The sequence below is a fragment of the Scyliorhinus canicula genome, chromosome 28, assembly GCF_902713615.1.
Source record: "Scyliorhinus canicula chromosome 28, sScyCan1.1, whole genome shotgun sequence".
NCBI lineage: Eukaryota > Metazoa > Chordata > Chondrichthyes > Carcharhiniformes > Scyliorhinidae > Scyliorhinus > Scyliorhinus canicula.
The window spans coordinates 10,496,203-10,515,948 of record NC_052173.1 but is presented as its reverse complement, the minus strand read 5'-3'; the positions used below and the strand labels follow the sequence as shown (position 1 = coordinate 10,515,948).

At 47.3% G+C, this 19,746-nt stretch overlaps 1 protein-coding gene across 18 annotated transcripts in view; it reads right to left on the bottom strand.

Moving 5' to 3' along the window:
- Positions 1 to 19,746, bottom strand: part of LOC119958254 (CAP-Gly domain-containing linker protein 1-like) — a 113,656-nt gene that overhangs the window by 26,119 nt on the left and 67,791 nt on the right. For all 18 annotated transcript variants that reach the window (XM_038786685.1, XM_038786683.1, XM_038786686.1 and 15 more), the window contains 5 exons: positions 18,162 to 18,192; positions 17,147 to 17,210; positions 14,562 to 14,606; positions 12,322 to 12,359; positions 4,689 to 4,779 (listed from right to left, as the gene is read on the bottom strand). In XM_038786685.1, coding sequence (XP_038642613.1) covers positions 4,689 to 4,779; positions 12,322 to 12,359; positions 14,562 to 14,606; positions 17,147 to 17,210; positions 18,162 to 18,192 — 269 coding nt within the window. The remainder of the gene's footprint in view (positions 1 to 4,688; positions 4,780 to 12,321; positions 12,360 to 14,561; positions 14,607 to 17,146; positions 17,211 to 18,161; positions 18,193 to 19,746) is intronic.

The following is a 19,746-nucleotide window of genomic DNA, read 5'->3' as shown; positions in this document are numbered from 1 at the left end:
GTCTTCCAAAAGAGACAGTACGGCATCTGTGCCATGTACTGGCAGTTTTGGCACCCCGTGGAGGAGGACACCTGCTCCCGGTAGCTGTGAAGGTCACCACAGCCCTGAACTGATTCAACCGATTCATTCTAGGGCTCGTGCGGAGACTTGTACGGCATTTCACAAGGTACAGCCGACAAATGCATCCGTGAGGTCACGGATACCCTGTATGCCCAGGCATCAGACTTTATCAACTTTGAGCTGGACCAGGCCCACCAAGATCCACGAGCTGCATGCTTCTCCGCCATCGCCCCGGGCCCAGGGAGCAATAGAAAGCATGCATGTCGCCTTGCACACACCGGGGCATCAGGGAGCACCCTTCATTAACAGGAAGAGGTTCCACTCCCTGAATGTTCAACTCATGTGTGCTCACCACCTCCGGATCATGCACACGTGTGCACACTTCTAGGAAGGGTGCATAACAGCTGCACTCGGAGATCCCCGGCGTGTTCGAGGACCTCCCCAGGATGACAGGTTGGCTCTTGGGGGATAAGGGGTACCTGCTGAAGTCCTACTGATGACGCCAGTGTGAAGGCCGGACACCGGAGACCCGATATAACAACGGCCGTGCTGTCATTAAAATACGGTTCCGATGCTTGGGCCGATCTGGTGGTGCACTGCAATACACCCCCCAGAGGGTCTCCCACTTTGTGGTGGTCTGCTGTGCCCTCCACAACCTGGCACAGCAGCAAGGCGACATGCTGGAGGAGGAGGAGGAGGGACATGCAGCCTCCTCTGAGAAGGATCAAGACGGGATGGAGGATGAGCCCGGGAAGGGCCTGCAGGAGGAGCCAGAGGATGGAGGAAAGCTGTTCCCGGATGCCCAAAGGACCAGGGAGGCCCTCATCCTCATGTCATAGGATGAGGCTTTGTTCGTCAGCTCACCTCCTCCCCTCCGAATCAATCCTTCCCCCCCATCCCTCTACTCCTCCATTCCCCTCCTTCCCACCCAATCCCTCCCCACCACCCCTCCTTCACCGCTCCCCTACATTCCCCTCCTTTCCATCCAATCTCCACCTCCTCCCAATCCCTCCTTTCCCCCCAATCCCCTCTCCCGCCATTCCCCTCCCTCCTCCCACATTCCCGACCCACACCATCCCCCCCTTCCCTGACTACCTGTTCCCCCTCCAAGTGGCGCACACCCATCCTCTGAACGGGGTCTGCATCGGTGGAGTTTGATCTTACACCACTGTGCCCGGTGGGCAGGGGGTAGGGGGAGCGGAGGGGTAGGGGGAGCGGAGGGCAACAGGGGGTGGATGTGCAGGCAGGCCCATCGTGAAGATAAATGTGACAGAGGCTTCATATGTATCAGGTGTAACATGTTTTAATTGTGAACATTTGGCATGTCCATTCCCCCTAGCTACAGATAGTGACCTCCCACCTCAGTGCCCAATCAGTGATCCTCTCTCTTTTTGATCTTTTGTGGTCCACTGTTACGTCTGGGTGTCCCCCCCAAGATGCACATCAGAAGTGGAGGCAGCCTGCTGCTTTCTGCGCCCTGTGGCCTTTGATGCCCTTGGCGAACGTCCTCTGGAGGACCTGGAGCCAGGGCCGACATACCGGTGTCACTGGCATTGCCGTGCCACCCTGTTCTGCCCCCTGCCCTTGAGATGTGCTGCTGTCAGGAGGGGGGATGCGGAAGAACTGGAGACCGCTGTCATCTCCTTGGTGGCAGGACCCAGGTTGGCCTCCAGCGCTTCCTCCCTGGTGGGGCCCGTAGGGTCCTGGGGGTCTCCATGAGATGGAGAGGATGCTGGAGTGAGCTCCAAAGGCCTCGGAGTCATCTGGCTCTGATAGTCCTGTCGGCTCCCTTATTGTCTGCACCATGGTGTCGATGCCCTCAGCGATGGTGACTGGGCCACGCTCTGCAGTGCCTCGGCAATGTCCACTTGCGTCTGGGACATGTCCCTCAGCAACTGGGACATGATGTTGAGGTCCTCAGTCATGGTCATCACAGACTGAGCCATTCCTTGGGCACCACTACTCAAGACATGGACATTGTGCTCCAGGCCTTCCACTGCGGTCGCCACCCTAGCAGTGTTGGCCTCAGTACCACGCATTGCTGTCATCAGTTCCTGCGCCCGTAGCCTTTTGGATAATTGGCTATGCACTCACTGCAATGTGGGTGGCATCTGCTCCTGAATGTCACAGCTGCATCCTATGACCTGTATCAGCTCTGGGAGAACCTTGTCCAGAGGCTCGGCATCTGACTGGGACCCAGCTGAGTCCCGAGATCCAGCAGACCCCCGACTGCTGACTTCATTGGATGTTCCTGTCTCCCTGATGTGCATCAGCAACTGTGTGGTGCTCACCAAATTGTGTCACAGAAGCCTGTCCACTATTGTCGCCCACCGAGGTGTGTGTCTCTGCGCTGGAGGATGGTGAGATTGATAGCTGTGATGCCTCAATGGTGGTGTCCTCAGAGCTGTCCTCCGCAACCCCACGATTTCCAGGGCCCATTCCTGATAGGGGCTGAGGACTCTAATCTTTGGTACCCCCACCCCGCTTCCCCGTCTTGGACTTTTCCCGTTTATTATGGGCTATCTTCTCCTGCAGGGACAAAGAGAGGGCATTATAAGCCGCATGCTTCATGGATTAAGGGGGTCAATAGCAGGTGCTATGTGTGGGCACCACACCTGGGCATGAAGGTGTTGTGCTGGTGGGTGCCAGTGGGTTCTCATAGAATCCCTACAGTGCAGAAGGCCATTTGACCTCTCGAGTGTGTACGGCCTTCTGAAAGAGCACTCTACCTCGGCCCACCTCCGCATTCTATCCCCGTAACCCCACCTATGGGCAATTTAGCATAACTAATCCACCTGATATACACATCTTTGGACTTTGGGAGGAAGCTGGAGCACCTGGAAGAAACCCACGCAGACACAGGGAGAACGTGCAAACTCCACACAGACCGTCACCCAAGATCGGAATTAAACCCTCGTCTCTGGCGCTGTGAGGCAGCAGTGCTAACCACTGTGCCACCATGCCGCTGAAAAGCAAGCATGAAGATCGGATGTGGGGAGGGTGCAAGGTGTCCATTAGTGATTTGTTTAAGCGGGGGGGGGGTTGGGAATTTGAGGGGTGGCAGGTGGAACTGATGTCAGGAGAGAGGTGGTAACGTACCCTTGCGCTCGGTGGAGGTTGTTGGTCTTCTTCCGACATTGGACGGCAGTCCTCCTGATCATGATGGCGCACCGACAACCGCTGCCATTGCCTCCCAGGTGGCATTAGTAACCCTGCTGCTGGCCCTCCAACCCCCTCCGGGGAAAAGGATGTTCCATCTCGCATCGACGGCGGCGAGAAGCTTGGCCAGTTCAGCATTCCCAAAGCAAGGAGCAGGTCTGCATGCTGCCATGCCTCTGTTGACCGAGTGAGTGGCGAGGGAGCGTTTAAAAGCCGTTCCCCCTTAGCGACGAGATGCTGAGGTGCGAGTCTGGCAAATCAGACGGCGAGATAGCCAGTAATGGCGAGAAGCTCGTGGGGGCTCATTTCCGGCACTAAGTGCCGTTAGATACGGGCCACGATCGCGCCAATGCGACTGTCAAGAAATGTGCCAGACATACACACAAATGTTTCCGTTAAATCGCGCCCAATAGCTCCCATTTTGCGCCACCGACTGAGACAAATTTCTACTTTTGCCTTTCTGTTCAAGCAAATGGGTATCTCAGTAACATTTGAAGAGCTAGGATTAAAATGTTTCGGCCTGTCAACATCAAGATCTAGGCACTGGATGGTGCAATGCGTTAGCACAGAGTGCTTTCAGCTCAGATTTGAATCTCCTCTCTGTAAGGTTTCCACGCAAAATGATTTTGAAGGAACATCAACTTATTTCCTCGCAGCCATGGATTCGCAATTCAGGTCTTAATGATAGTTGGGTGTGGGAAATGGAAAATGTTTATGCTGGCAGTAGGGAGTGCTTGTGAGATTGATACAAGAGTATGGATAAATTATTTCTGGCCTGGTCATATTTGGTGCAGACCCTTGGCCTTGAATGGTTGGGTGCAATCAGTGTGTGCTTGAATTGAGAAGCCCAAAGCTCAACCAGAATGAGTGTCCAGGCTTCACTAATATACTTAGTGAGATCTGCGCTCCAGATAAAGCTCGCCTAAGCAAAAACATCGATATTGGGTCATCTGTCTCACCAACAGCAGCCGGAAAATGTGTTCTGGGAGGGATGATTGGAACGAGCTTGGGTTTCCACTCCAGTTCCACAGTATGTTTTATTTTAGTTCATAATTATAAAATAATAAAAACTGACCTGCAGTTGGCAACTGCTGAAATATCCCAAGTGGAGCAGGCCCAATGCGTGCCCTGCTCTGCCAACTGATTTATCAATGGAGGCCTTCAACAGGGGTAAGGCGCCTAATTTATAATCGTAAGGGGCCTAATACTAGTTTCAGGCTTTGCCCAGGCATATTGTATGCCAATTTCTACCCCAGGAGTCAAAGTGGACAACCTTTGTCCTGACAAATGCAACTAACTTTAATTATATAAACTGCAACGATATTCATTGCACTGTTTTACTGGGAGGATGTTAAAGAAGAGACTGACCCATAGCTGAGTAAAGGCATTGAACTCGCATTTTCGCCAACTTAATGTGAAAAAATACTTTCCAAGTGATTAAATATGAAACATAATCTGCAATCACTCACATTGTTTTTGTTTTTTTGCATTTCAAACATTTCATTCAGCTGCATAATTTCTTGTTCCAATGTTGAAATTTGTGCATCTTTATCCCTCAGCCTAAGGAAAAGAGAACGGTTTGTATAATCACACCGAGTAGCAATCAGTGTGTAGGTTTTCAAATTTGGTTGTAATTTAGCATAAAAAGCCAAAACAAAATTGTACCATCTCTCGATTCTAACTTATTTCCAGGAACTTAAAAATTGTGGAACTCCTCATTTCCCTCCATCTTTCCTTCCTTCTACAATCTTCAGGTTTTAAATATAAGCTTGGTATCTCCCAATCACTGCTTCTTGGCTCATCTTGTGTTCTCTCCTAAGGAACAATTATGCAACTATGTGCTGATAGAACTAGAACACATTGGGCAGGATTTACCGAGCAACCTTCCCCATGTTTCCCGCCGGTGACAGGTGGCCTGCCATTGGCAGGATCTTTTGGTCCCACTATTATCATCAGCGTTCCCCATTGAATGCACCCCTCGCCGCCGGAAACTCTACGGCGGGGGTGCGTTGGCAGCGGGACCAGATCCCGCTGGAGCGAACAGTCAGAAAATCTCGCCCACTGTGCAAGAAGCACAGAGAGCTGTCCTTTCACGGTTTCGCAAAGCCAGCTAATTTTAGTAATTAGTAATTGATCTCTGCACAGATTGGCTGATATGCAAGGAGCATGCTGGATGTGTGGGCAGAATATCATTTTTTCAGCAGCTGATAAAGGGCTGTCCATCGCAGTAAATGTAGAGTTGAACACTGAAAAATTCACTCACACCTGAAGATGAAAACCAGGAGAGAGAAGGACAGGACAACTCGTTTTACATGTGCTGCTCTGGCGGCCTTACCCCAAAAGGTGTTGCAAAGAAGGGTTGCCTTCCTTGCAGCTGAGCTGAGGGATGCTCCAGAATCAGAAGTAGTTAGAAATGCCTGGTGGAACTAGATGAATGAGTAAATCAAGTCTCCTGAATCCATAGGTTATGGGAGAAGATATGAAAACAGAATTATGAACCCCCACCCCCAGAAAGTCCCCACTAAAGGACTGCACGGTAATTGCCCAGGAAATTCAGATTTCTGATCGGCAATTACCCTGTACTGGGAACCTTTGGATGGTTCTGACTCCCTTGGTAGAATAGTTTCCTAGAAAAGGTTAGAAGGATTACAACAACTTCTAACTTCAATATTAGTGAATTCCTGACTACCACCCCTCCCTCATCCAACACTCCTGGCTTTTCCTCCCACCCCGGCCCATCTATTAATGTCGGAATCGAGATGTAGCAGAGTGCATGCTTTTAAGTTTGTAATTGGGAGCAACTGCCACCAACCAGGGAAAAAGTAGGAAGTTATTGCAAGTGTAAAAAACAGTTCACATTGGGTGCAGGGGAAATGAGAAAAATCTGTGCCTTGACTCTATCGCCTTGGGAATAAACCTGGCTTCAGATTGATCCTTCCCTCAATGTACAGTGACTTCAATACATCCTCCCTCTCTCAACCCATCCTACCCTTAACCCTGCCCCGCTCCACTCCTGTCCCCTCCCAGCTCCCTCACCACTTACCTTCTCCCTGGCTTTTCAAAGTGGCTGAGATCTCTAAGCATACCTGGTTTACAGCAGCCAGTGCAGTAAAAGAGGAGAGCATGGCTTCACTTCCCTCAGTGCTGGTGCCCTGCACAGGAGAGTCCCAGGAGCTGGTACACTACACATTTCGTATCAGTCCCGAGTCTGAAGAAATATGCAACTCTCGACTAAGGTAAGTAAAAAGTAGGGGTTGCAATCCACGTGTGATTGCCACTCGACGGAGGTTCTGGCCCAATATTAAAATTGCCACTCGCATTTTGTTAGTATATGGTCTTACGATGAATGTCAACAAGAATTCACTGTTGTCTTAATGTTTATAGATAGATAGAGAAATACAGCACAGAACAGGCCCTTCGGCCCACGATGTTGTGCCGAACTTTTGTCCTAGGTTAATCATAGAATTTTGGACAATTTGTCATGGCCAATCCACCCAACCTGCACATCTTTGGACTGTGGGAGGAAACCGGAGTACCCGGAGGAAACCCACGCAGTCACGGGGAGGATGTGCAGACTCCACACAGACAGTGACCCAAGTCGAAATCGAACTTGGGACCCTGGAGCTGTGAAGCAATTGTGCTATCCACAATGCTACCGTGCTGCCCTTAAGAAGTTAACCTACACTCCCTTATTCTACCCTAATCCAAGTACCTATCCAATAGCCGCTTGAAGGTCCATAAATTTTCCGACTCAACTACTACCACAGGCAGTGCATTCCATGCCCCCACTACTCTCTGGGTAAAGAACCTACCTCTGACATCCCCTCTATATCTTCCACCATTTATCTTAAATTTATGTCCCCTTGTAATGGTGTGTTCCACCCGGGGAAAAAGTCTCTGACTGTCTACTCTATCTATTCCCCTGATCATCTTATAAACCTCTATCAAGTCGCCCCTCATCCTTCTCCGTTCTAATGAGAAAAGGCCTAGCACCCTCAATCTTTCCTCGTATGACCTACTCTCCATTCCAGGCAACATCCTGGTAAATCTCCTTTGCACCTTTTCCAAAGCTTCCACATCCTTCCTAAAATGAGGTGACCAGAACTGCACACAGTACTCCAAATGTGGCCTGACCAAGGTTTTGTACAGCTGCATCATCACCTCACGGCTCTTAAATTCAATCCCTCTGCTAATGAACGCTAGCACACCATAGGCCTTCTTCACAGCTCTATCCACTTGAGTGGCAACTTTCAAAGAACAATGAACATAGACCCCAAGATCTCTCTGCTCCTCCACATTGCCAAGAACCCTACCATTAACCCTGTATTCCGCATTCAGATTTGTCCTTCCAAAATGGACAACCTCACACTTGTCAGGGTTAAACTCCATCTGCCACTTCTCAGCCCAGCTCTGCATTCTATCTATGTCTCTTTGAAGCCGACAACAGCCCTCCTCACTATCCACAACTCCACCAATCTTCGTATCATCTGCAAATTTACTGACCCACCCTTCAACTCCCTCATCCAAGTCGTTAATGAAAATCACAAACAGCAGAGGACCCAGAACTGATCCCTGCGGTACGCCACTGATAACTGGGCTCCAGGCTGAATATTTGCCATCCACCACAACTCTCTGTCTTCTATCGGTTAGCCAGTTTGTTATCCAACTGGCCAAATTTCCCACTATCCCATGCCTCCTTACTTTCTGCATAAGCCTACCATGGGGAACCTTATCAAATGCCTTACTAAAATCCATGTACACTACATCCACTGCTTTACCTTCATCCACATGCTTGGTCACCTCCTCAAAGAATTCAATAAGACTTGTAAGGCAAGACCTACCCCTCACAAATCCGTGCTGACTATCCCTAATCAAGCAATGCCTTTCCAGATGCTCAGAAATCCTATCCCTCAGTACCCTTTCCATTACTTTGCCTACCACCGAAGTAAGACTAACTGGCCTGTAATTCCCAGGGTTATCCCTATTCCCTTTTTTGAACAGGGGCACGACATTCGCCACTCTCCAATCCTCTGGTACCACCCCTGTTGACAGCGAGGACGAAAAGATCATTGCCAACGGCTCTGCAATTTCATTTCTTGCTTCCCATAGAATCCTTGGATATATCCCGTCAGGCCCGGGGGACTTGTCTATCCTCAAGTTTTTCAAAACGCGCAACACATCTTCCTTCCTGACAAGTATCTCCTCAAGCTTATCAGTCTGCTTCACGCTGTCCTCTCCAACAATATGGCCCCTCTCATTTGTAAATACTGAAGAAAAATACTTGTTCAAGACCTCTCCTATCTCTTCAGACTCAATACACAATCTCCCGCTACTGTCCTTAATCGGACCTACTCTCACTCTAGTCATTCTCATATTTCTCACATATGTGTAAAAGGCCTTGGGGTTTTCCTTGATCCTACCCGCCAAAGATTTTTCATGCCCTCTCTTAGCTCTCCTAATCCCTTTCTTCAGTTCCCTCCTGGCTATCTTGTATCCCTCCAGCGCACTGTCTGAACCTTGTTTCTTCAGCCTTACATAAGTCTCCTTCTTCCTCTTAACAAGACATTCAACCTCTCTTGTCAACCATGGTTCCCTCACTCGACCATCTCTTCCCTGCCTGACAGGGACATACATATCAAAGACACGCAGTACCTGATCCTTGAACAAGTTCCACATTTCACTTGTGTCCTTCCCTGACAGCCTATGTTCCCAACTTCTGCACTTCAATTCTTGTCTGACAGCATTGTATTTACCCTTCCCCCAATTATAAACCTTGCCCTGTTGCTCGCACCTATCCCTCTCCATTACTAAAGTGAAAGTCACAGAATTGTGGTCACTACCTCCAAAATGCTCCCCCACTAACAAATCTATCACCTGCCCTGGTTCATTACCAAGTACTAAATCCAATATGGCCTCCCCTCTGGTCGGACAATCTACATACTGTGTTAGAAAAGCTTCCTGGACACACTGCACAAACACTACCCCATCCAAACTATTTGATCTAAAGAGTTTCCACTCAATGTTTGGGAAGTTGAAGTCGCCCATGACTACTACCCTGTGACTTCTGCACCTTTCCAGAATCTGTTTCCCAATCTGTTCCTCCACATCTCTGCTGCTATTGGGGGGCCTATAGAACACTCCCAACAAGGTGACTGCTCCTTTCCTATTTCTAACTTCAACCCATATTACCTCAGTAGGCAGATCCCCCTCGAACTGCCTTTCTGCAGCTGTTATACTATCTCTAATTAACAATGCCACCCCCCCACCTCTTTTACCACCCTCCCTAATCTTGTTGACACATCTATAACCAGGGACCACCAACAACCATTTCTGGCCCTCTTCTATCCAAGTTTCCGTGATGGCCACCACATCGTAGTCCCAAGTACCGATCCATGCCTTAAGTTCACCCACCTTATTCCTGATGCTTCTTGCATTAAAGTATACACACTTCAACCCATCTCCTTGCCTGCAAGTACTCTCCTTTGTCATTGTTACCTTCCCCACTGCATCACTACGTGCTTTGGCGTCCTGACTATCGTCTACCTTAGTTGCTGGACTACAGATCCGGTTCCCATTCCCCTGCCAAATTAGTTTAAACCCTCCCGAAGAGTACTAGAAACCTCCCCCCCAGGATATTGGTGCCCCTCTGGTTCAGATGCAACCCGTCCTGCTTGTACAGGTCCCACCTTCCCCAGAATGCGCTCCAATTATCCAAATACCTGAAGCCCTCCCTCCTACACCATTCCTGCAGCCACGTGTTCAACTGCACTCTCTCCCTATTCCTAGCCTCGCTATCACGTGGCACCGGCAACAAACCAGAGATGACAACTCTGTCTGTCCTGGCCCTTAACTTCCAGCCTAACTCCCTAAACTTGTTTATTACCTCCACACCCTTTTTCCTACCTACATCGTTGGTACCAATGTGCACCACGACTTCTGGCTGCTCACCCTCCCCCTTCAGGATCCTGAAGACATGATCAGAGACATCCCTGGCCCTGGCACCCGGGAGGCAACATACCTTTCGGGAGTCTCGCTCGCGACCACAGAATCTCCTATCTATTCCCCTAACCATTGAATCTCCTATTACTATTGCTTTTCTATGCTCCCCCCTTCCCTTCTGAGCCCCAGAGCCAGACTCAGTGCCAGAGACCTGGCCGCTGGGGCCTTCCCCCGGTAGGTCATCCCCCCCAACAGCATCCAAAACGGTATACTTGTTTTGAAGGGGAATGGCCACGAGGGATCCCTGCACTGTCTGCCTGTTAGTTTTCTTTCCCCTGACTGTAACCCAGCTACTCTTGTCCAGTACCTTTGGTGTGGCTACCTCCCTGTAACTCTTCTCTATGACCCCCTCTGCCTCCCGGATGATCCGAAGTTCATCCAGCTCCAGCTCCAGTACCTTAACACGGTCTCTGAGGAGCTGGAGTTGGGTGCACTTCCCGCAGGTATAGTCAGCGGGGACACCAGTGGTATCCCTCACCACCCACATCCTACAGGAGGAGCATGCAACTGCCCTAGCCTCCATCCCCTCTTACTTTACAGAATTAGCTGCCCTGTGGACCAACTGGACCTCCGCCCTCCGGCTCTGCTCCCAGTCAGCTGTACTCTAAACTCCTGGTTCCCTTCACGCTCTTTGATAAATATAGGAAATTAAATGAAAGGAGTACCTTACTCCCTCCTCACCTAACTCCCTCAGTCACCAAACTCTCACTGTAGCACTCAAATGCCACAAGCTCAGCACTCCCTCAGTCACCAAACTCTCACTGTAGCACTCAAATGCCACAAGCTCAGCACTCCCTCAGTCACCAAACTCTCACTGTAGCACTCAAATGCCACAAGCTCAGCACTCAGTGCAAACAAAGTCTGCACTGTATCTAGCCCCTATTTATACTGTGACTCTAGCTTCTAAAAACTGGCCTAATGCAATTAACTAATTAACAAGCTCCAGCTGCAAGTAAGTCCAAGTAGAACCTTGTTTAAAGCTGATTCAAAATTCACCTTCTTATAGACCAAACAGCAACTTTTAAGTTAATTAACTAAATAAAAGAAATACTAGACTTTAAATATACATTCACATGCATATCTATATTGCTGCAGGACACACTTTGCTGTTGACAGAAATATGCTTCTGATGTCACACATAAAGCTTGTAACTTATATCACACTGCCAACATAGGCTTTTATTCATGCATTTAACAAATTCATTCATAGGATGTGAGCATTGCCAACAGGACCAACATTTATTGCCCATCCCAAATTAACCTCGAGAACATGATGATGTGCTGCCTTCTTGAACCACTGCAGTCCATATGGTGTAGGTACTCCCACAGTGCTGTTAGGAAAGGAGTTTAAGTTCACACAGCAACAATGGAGGAAACATGATGGGCTGGATTCTCCGTCGGCAGGATCCTCCATTTCGCCTACAGCGCACTCACATCCGTAGATTTCCCGACAGCGTGCAGGTGCCCACAATGGGAAACACCATTGGCCGGCTGCCGGGACGGAGGATCCCGTTGCCGGTGGGGGTGCACCGCATCAGAAAACGGGTGCGGCAGGACAGAGAATTCTGCCCAATATATTTCCAAGTCAGAATAGTGTGTGACTTGGAGGGGAACCTGGAGGTGCCTGTGTTCTCATGCCACAAGTGCCCTTGTCCTTCTAGGTGGTAGAGGTTTGGGAGGTGTTGCCAAAGGCAACTTAGCAAGTAGCTGATGTGCGTCATAAATGGTATGCACTGCAATTTCATGAATTCACAAAACTGGCAACATGTAGGTTTAGCATGTTAGACTGTCTCTGCTCTTCCAAGTTCCAACATATGTATTTGTTCACTGGGAGAAGAAACACACAACAGGTGGGATCAAATGGAAATCAGAAGGGGCTCTCATGACTATTGCCTGTTGGTTCATTATGGGGAGCCCTCCGAAATATGAAGCCAGAGGTCGTGGTAGGAATGAGAAAGGGTAAGGTCAGAGAACATTCCAGACTCGAGGCTAGTACACACTTCTTACAGGGAGAGAAAAAAACAATTAATCAGTCATTCATTCAGTCACTGACACACCACATTCATCTCATAATTTGTTTTTAAGTTTGGAAACCTTTCCTTACCTGCCTTCCAGTTGCTCAGTCACTTCTAATTTGGTGAGCTAAAAGGATGGAAGAGAATAAGTGTTCGTGGACAACAATACCTTTTGGATCTTGGCATGCCCAATGGAGCATGAGGCAGACTCAAATCAATTGCCCAGGGCAGCACGGTGGCGCAGTGGGTAGCACTGCTGCCTCTCGGCGCTGAGGTCCCAGATTCGATCCCAGCCCTGGGTCACTGTCCGTGTGGAGTTTGCACATTCTCTCAGTGTTTGGGTGGATTTCGTCCCCACAACCAAAAGATGTGCAGGGTAGGTGGGTTGGCCATGCTAAATTGCCTCTTAATTAGAAAACATTAATTGGATACTCTAAATTTATATTTAAAAAAAATCAATTGCCCAAGTTAAAACTGTCACAAAATTTAAAAGCTAAAGACTAAAAATAAAATAACAACATTACTGAGCACTTACTGCTAAAAAGAAACCTAAAAATCAAACAGAATGTTTTCATCTTCAAAAATATACTGTTAAACAAATGAAGCTACTTTAAAGTTCATTCATTCACATCTAAAACAGTGATAAGTAACTGCTGCTAACCTTCAGGCAGATTAATTCCCACAGACTAGTCAAGTTGCTGGAAAAAGGGTGGCAATATGTGCAACATGTTTGCCATGGGCCAATCAGTTAATGGAAAGTAACATGGATTGAATGGAAAATTAGATTACCAGTAGAGGGCCCAATATTATAGATGATAAATTATCAGTGTCTTATGCTCGTTATTTCTCAAACACAAATATGGCCAAAAGTTTCCAGCCGTTCCTGCCGCCGGGATCTTCCGGTCCGCCCCATGCTGCAGGTTCCATGGCAGCAGACGGTGCGAACGGGAAGACCCATTGACAGCTGCAGGACCGCAAGATCCCACTGCCGGCCAACTGGCGGGCCACTTCCGCCGCTGCAGTGGAGTGGAAGATTCTGCTCTTAATCTTTAAAATTAATATTGTTTTCCTAGAGACATCATTGCTGTGTCTTGGGTTCTGGTTTTGTTTCATCGCCCAAAACTCCTGACTTGACTCAAGCACTCAAGTGGAGAATCAAGGCTGGGCTGAATTACAAAACAGCAGAACATTGACTCAGCTCAAAGTATAGCTCCAGGAGCCAAGGTCAAATCCATGTCTCCTGGAATCAGTTCAGATTTGGTGGGGGCGATTTTCAGCCGGCAGCGAGAGCGGTGACACAGGCAGAAAATCCGGAATCAGGAAACGTGATTCTCTCCAGAGAGATTGTGTTGCCCAATTTTACATACCCCTCGCTGGTGACATCACGAGGTTCACGTCCACAAAAGATGAGAATCGCATTTTAATGGATTTCAATAAATTTAAGTTTCATTAGCCAGCCCCCCGCCACAATTCCCCTCTCACTAAATATTCAAACCTTGCTGATGTGACGTCACTTCGGCATGATTTACAACGGGTTTGAAAGATGAGATTCAGTCGAAAGGATCCCTCCGGGGAGTGCAAAGGTAAGTATAACCCTCAGGGGGAGAGGAAAATGCCATGGTACTGCCCCGGGCACAGGTTGGCACTGCCAGGTTGGCACAGTGTCAGGGAATACCACTTCAGTGCTGATCGGGGCACCCTTCAGAGATGGCACCTCGATCTCTGGAGTATGCTGAAGTAAGTGAGTATGTGGAGCCAGCTTTGCCGGCTCTATCAGGCCCCACCCTGCCAGCGTAAGGGCATAAACCCTGCCCACTCATGATCTTTTACTCAGAGAGGTTCACAATCTCAGAATACTGGTCTGTACAATTGAACAGCCTGGTTTTCAGTCTAAACCTGGCATTTTGAAAAAATATGGTAAGACCCCACCCAACATTTCTGACTCACTTCCCCCTTCCTCAGCAATGCATTTTGCTCCTAGACATCAACTTGTGACTGCTACTTATTGAAGTCATGCCATAACAGAGGAATGACTTAGATTTTCTGCTTTATTTTCATCTTCAGATCCCACTGCACCATACATCATTCCTGGATCAAAGATGCCATTCTTAAAAAACAAGGTGTTATAGCTGCCTCAGTTAACTTAATCGGCAGTGTTTCCTGTACTTCATTCTTGTTCAACAATCCCACAGATGGTACAAATGAGATTAGAAACTGGTAGTTTGCGTATTGGAATTTCTAATTTTTACTGTCCTTTAGGCAGGAACAAGGACCAGATGACCTGAATTCCTTTTGATAGTAACATAAATATATTTACAAATCAATCTACCTTCAGGAATCTTGCCTTTGTTTTGAGATGCTTCCTTTCCTTTTCCTAAATATTGAGACCAAAATTAGAGGAAGCAGAATTACAATCAAGAATAACATTTGATTACCGTATTTACTTAAGAGTGCATATATTTGTTTTCATAGATATTTTCATTAGTATTAAATTCACTGTATTTAATGCTCGAGCCTGCCTATAAAACGTATCATCCAAAAATCACTATTTGTTTACCCCAGCCCATTGCCAATCAAACTGATTTAATACCTCCCAGAGATGCCGGCGATGGACTGGGGTGAGCAGAGTAAGAAGTCTTACAACACCAAGTTAAAGTCCAACAGGTTTGTTTCGAATCATTAGCTTTCGGAGCGCAGCTCCATCACTGAAGGAGCAGCGCTCCAAAAGGTTGTGATTCCAAATAAACCTGTTGGACTTTAACTTGGGGCTGGTTTAGCACACTGGGCTAAATCGCTGGCTTTTAAAGCAGACCAAGGCAGGCCAGCAGCACACTTCAATTCCCGTACCAGCCTCCCCGAACAGGCGCTGGAATGTTGCGACTAGGGGCTTTTCACAGTAACTTCATTGAAGCCTACTTGTGACAATAAGCGATTTTCATTTCATTTTTCATTTCATTTCAACTTGGTGTTGTAAGACTTCTTACTGTTCTCTTTCCTGAACAATGATTTGAAAGCTTGTTGAAGTTCACGGTCGGATTTACAAAGAACAAAGAAAAATACAGCACAGGAACAGGACCTTCGGCCCTCCGAGCCTGCGCTGACCATGCTGCCCGTCAAAACTAAAATCTTCTACACTTCTGGGGTCCGTATTCCTTTATTCCCATCCTATTCATGTATTTGTCAAGATGCCCCTTAAACTTCACTATCGTCCCTGCTTCCACCACCTCCTCCGGCAGCGAGTTCCAGGCACCCACTACCCTCTGTGTAAAAACTTGTCTCGTACATCTCCTTTAAACCTTGCCCCTTGCACCTTAAACCTATGCCCCCTAGTAATTGACCCCTCTACCCTGGGAAAAAGTCTCTGACTATCCACTCTGTCTATGCCCCTCATACTTTTGTAGACCTCTATCAGGATGCCCCTCAACCTCCCTCGTTCCAGTGAGAACAAACCAGGTTTATTCAACCTCTCCTCATAGCTAATGCCCTCCATACCAGGCAACATCCTGGTAAATCTCTTCTGCACCCTCTCTAAAGCCTCCACATCCTTCCGGTAGTGTGGCGACCAGAATTGAATAATATACTCCAAGTGTGGCCTAACTAAGGTTCTATACAGCTGCAACATGACTTGCCAATTTTTATACTCAATGCCGCAGCCAATGAAGGCAAGCATGCCATATGCCTTCCTGACTACCTTCTCCACCTGTGTTTCCCCTTTCAGTGACCTGTGGACCTGTACACCTAGATCTCTCTGACAGTCAATACTCTTGAGGGTTTTACCAATCACTGTATATTCCCCTCCTGTATTAGACCTTCCAAAATGCATTACTGCCTATGGTTCTGTCTGATTGGGGTGGTTGTAGGGAAAGGGGAGATAAATGTTTGACCACTGACATATTCATGCCGGTACTGATGGAAGGGGCATGTTTACGCGTCCAGGTCCAGTCAGGTTTCACTTTCAATTCTTCCTCAAAACACTAAAGATGGCTCAAGAATCACCAAGGAGTTCTCCACAGAGCCCCTCCTTCAATCTAGATTCTGAGATAATGCAATTAGGAGCAGCAGGGATTGCAGCTTCTACAGGCCTTTCCTTCTTTGGCCTTATTCTTCCACCCACTATACCACCACGAGAGGCAATCTCAAGAATAGCCTCTGAATAGGAGAAAGATGCACTTTTCAGTAATCTAGAACATTTCTCAGGAAATAAGTTACTTGGTTCCAGTCAGTACTGTTATCAGGAATCGAGAAACCTTGCTTTGTTTTTTCTACTTCTAGCTAAATGTTGTTGTCTCTTTTTTTTTAAATCAGCTGCTGCAAAAAGCAGAAAAAGGAGAGAGGCATATATGTACTGTATGCTGTCACTAACAATCTCTCCTTCCCCTGTATGCTTTTTTGAATCCCTATCCACAGCAGCATACATTCTTTATGAATGGTATCTCACTGAGTCGGTTTAGCTCAGTTGGCTGAACAGCTGGTTTGTGATGCAGAGCAAGGCCAGCAGCACAGGTTCAATTCCCGGCTGAGGTTATCCTTGAAGGCCCCACCTTCTCAACCTTGCCCCTTGCCTGAGATGTGGTGTGATCCTCAGGTTAAATCACCACCAGTCAGCTCTCCCTGTCAAAGGCCTATGGTCATCTGGGACTGTGACAACTTTACTTTACACCATACACTCAACTCTATTAACATCTACTATTTTTTTTCTTCCTGCATTGGAACATCTATCAGACCAGTGAACCTTTGGAGCTTACACCTTCAAAGCGCAAACTAGAAACAATGACATTTTACATGACAGCATATCCTATAAAATAAAGCCAATTGGAACAATAACAGTAGAAATCACCTCAAAGGTGTAAGTGACATCGCAATGATACAGATGGTTATTGTTCATCTGTAGATACAAGGATATGAATGACATACCATAGCTTCATAACGTTTCTCATATTCAAGTAGCAAATCTCTAATTTCTTCACTGATGAGAGATCTGCAAGACAGATATTTTATATAGTAAAAATATCCAAGCATCAAGCATCTTTGAGGTCACCAATGAAGACAGGATGTACTCTGAAATTTGAAAGTGGAACTTCAGAGGTCTGGTAGTTGAAAGAGCTCAGCACTGGACTCCCAGCCAAGGTTCTACGTGTTTGAGTTCCAGGACTTTTCCATCACTCACATTTCCTTTCTTTTCTTGGGAGTTTTCCTCGTCCGTCAAGAAATTGCATACCAGATAAAAAGAAGTGGCAGATTCTCCTCTTTGGGGCAAAGTTCAGACATACCAAGACTTCTTCCTGCCCCTCTGGATCCACCTCAACTCGACCCATTTCCCTGCAGCACCAGAAGGTTGTGGTGAAGAAGTTTAAAGGGGAACAAGTGTTAAAATAGAAGAACATGCCATTTCCATGCAGCAGGCAGGGAACGAGTGGCCAGCAGTGGTCCTGGTGGGGGCAGCGGGAGAGAGAGTTTCCCTCGTCCTCCATCAATTTTGGGCAGGATCACAAAGGAGAATTCCCCCCCCCCCCCCCCGTGTGCTTCCTCTCCAGATTGAAAAGCTGACTTTGTTCGACTATTCCTGATCAATCACAGTGACAACTGAGTCCTCATGAGCACACGTGTCCCAACAGCATCAGGTGGAACCATTAACTGTTGAACGCGTTCAGATAGCATCTGAGAAATTTGAAATGTCAGGGATTTTATCTTTGGAGCCAAGAAAGTCTTCAAGATTATGATGGGTTACGAAAAGGTACTGTAAACTGTTTCTCCTGGTCAGTGAGATGGTAATGAGAGGTCACACTAACCAGGACAGACATCTCTGCAACCAGGATGATCATGTTTTTACAATCCAGAAGAACCCTTAAACAGGTCGCACATCCCATAGAGCTTCTTATTGAGGCAGGTACCTGTACTAAATTGCAAGAAAACAAACAAAAATACTCACTGATTGACTGCCTGTAAACATTCAGCACCATCTATAATTACAGAATGAAGATAAAGCATTAGTCAATAAATTTTCGATCCAAGTAGTTTGATTATTTCTTAAAGGTGCTGGATCCCTAATGCTCTGCAATTCTATGTAGTAAGTATAATTTCTCCCCTATTATTTTTCTCTGCCCGATTTTCCTCATTATTACAAATCCCACATTCAAAATGAATTCTCAGGAAGTGGCATCACAGGCAGGACCAATATTTATCGCCCATCTCTAAGTAGGCCTTCTTCCTAAACTATTGATCGCGATTTATTTAATCAAATTGAGTGGCTTGATTGATCACATTCAAGATAGGAGATGTATCCTTCACTAAAGGACAATTGTTGTGACAACCTGAGAGTTCACGGTCACTTTTAATGATACCAGTTATACTTTACTTCCAAATTTTTGAAAGTGAATTCAAATTCTCAAACGGTGAGATTTGAACTCAACTCTGCGATTGTTAGTCCCAGCCTCTGGAATACTGGCCCAGGAACTCTACTGACATCTGAGTAGTAACAAATGATACCAATCTTTCAATATTGTCCTGCTGTGCAGCTCATTAATCCTCACAATTTACCTACTACACTTCAAGGCTAGCCAGGCTACTTAATTATCCACATTGGTCGCAGTTCCGCAATCAATGGCTTTGCAGAAGTTCTGAGTTCAGCTTTTGAGTTTAAAAATTGAGGAAACAAAGAACAATACAGCACAGGAACAGGCCCTTCGGCCCTCTAAGCCTGTACAAATTTGTTCACATTGAATAGTATGGTAAATTATAGTGAGGAATAGGTTTAGGCCATTTGCCTCTTGATCCGTCATTCAATTACACCATGGTTAATTTGATCCGTCAGTGAATTACACCATGGCCGATTTGATCCGTCAGTGAATTACACCATGGCCGATTTGATCCGTTATTCAATTAGACCATGGCCAATTTATGTGAAGACTGCCAAAGGACATAAATAATAGATTCATTCGGTGTTCCCAAGGATGACAGTTTTGGAGGAGAAATTTGAAATGTCAGGGATTTTACCTTTGGAGCCTAGAAGCTCTACAAGATTATGATGGGTTACGAAAAGGTACTGTAAACTGTTTGTCCTGGTCAGTGAAATGGTAATGAGAGGCCACAGGTTGAAGATAATCACAGAAATTACAGTGGAGGTGAGAAAATGTCTTTACACAGAGGGTGATGAGAGAAGGTGGAATTCCACGATCCTCTACCCAACTTCTCTGTTTTAAATCTTTCACATAGGACTTAGAAACAGGAGGTCATTTTGCCCTTCGACCTGCTCTGAACATTCAGGGGCGGGATTCGTTGACCCGCCACCGGGTTGGAGAATCGCCGGCGGGGGGGGGGGGGGGGGTGAATCCCGCCCCGCCACTCCAATGCCGGCTGCCATATTCTCCGGCGCCGGTGTTTTGGCGGGGGCGGGAATTGCGCCGTGCCGGTCTGCGGCCGCTGGCAGCGACCCCCCCCCCGGCGATTCTCCAGCCCACGATGGGCCGAGTGGCTGTCCGTTTTCGGCTTGTCCCGCCGGTGTAAATCAAACCAGG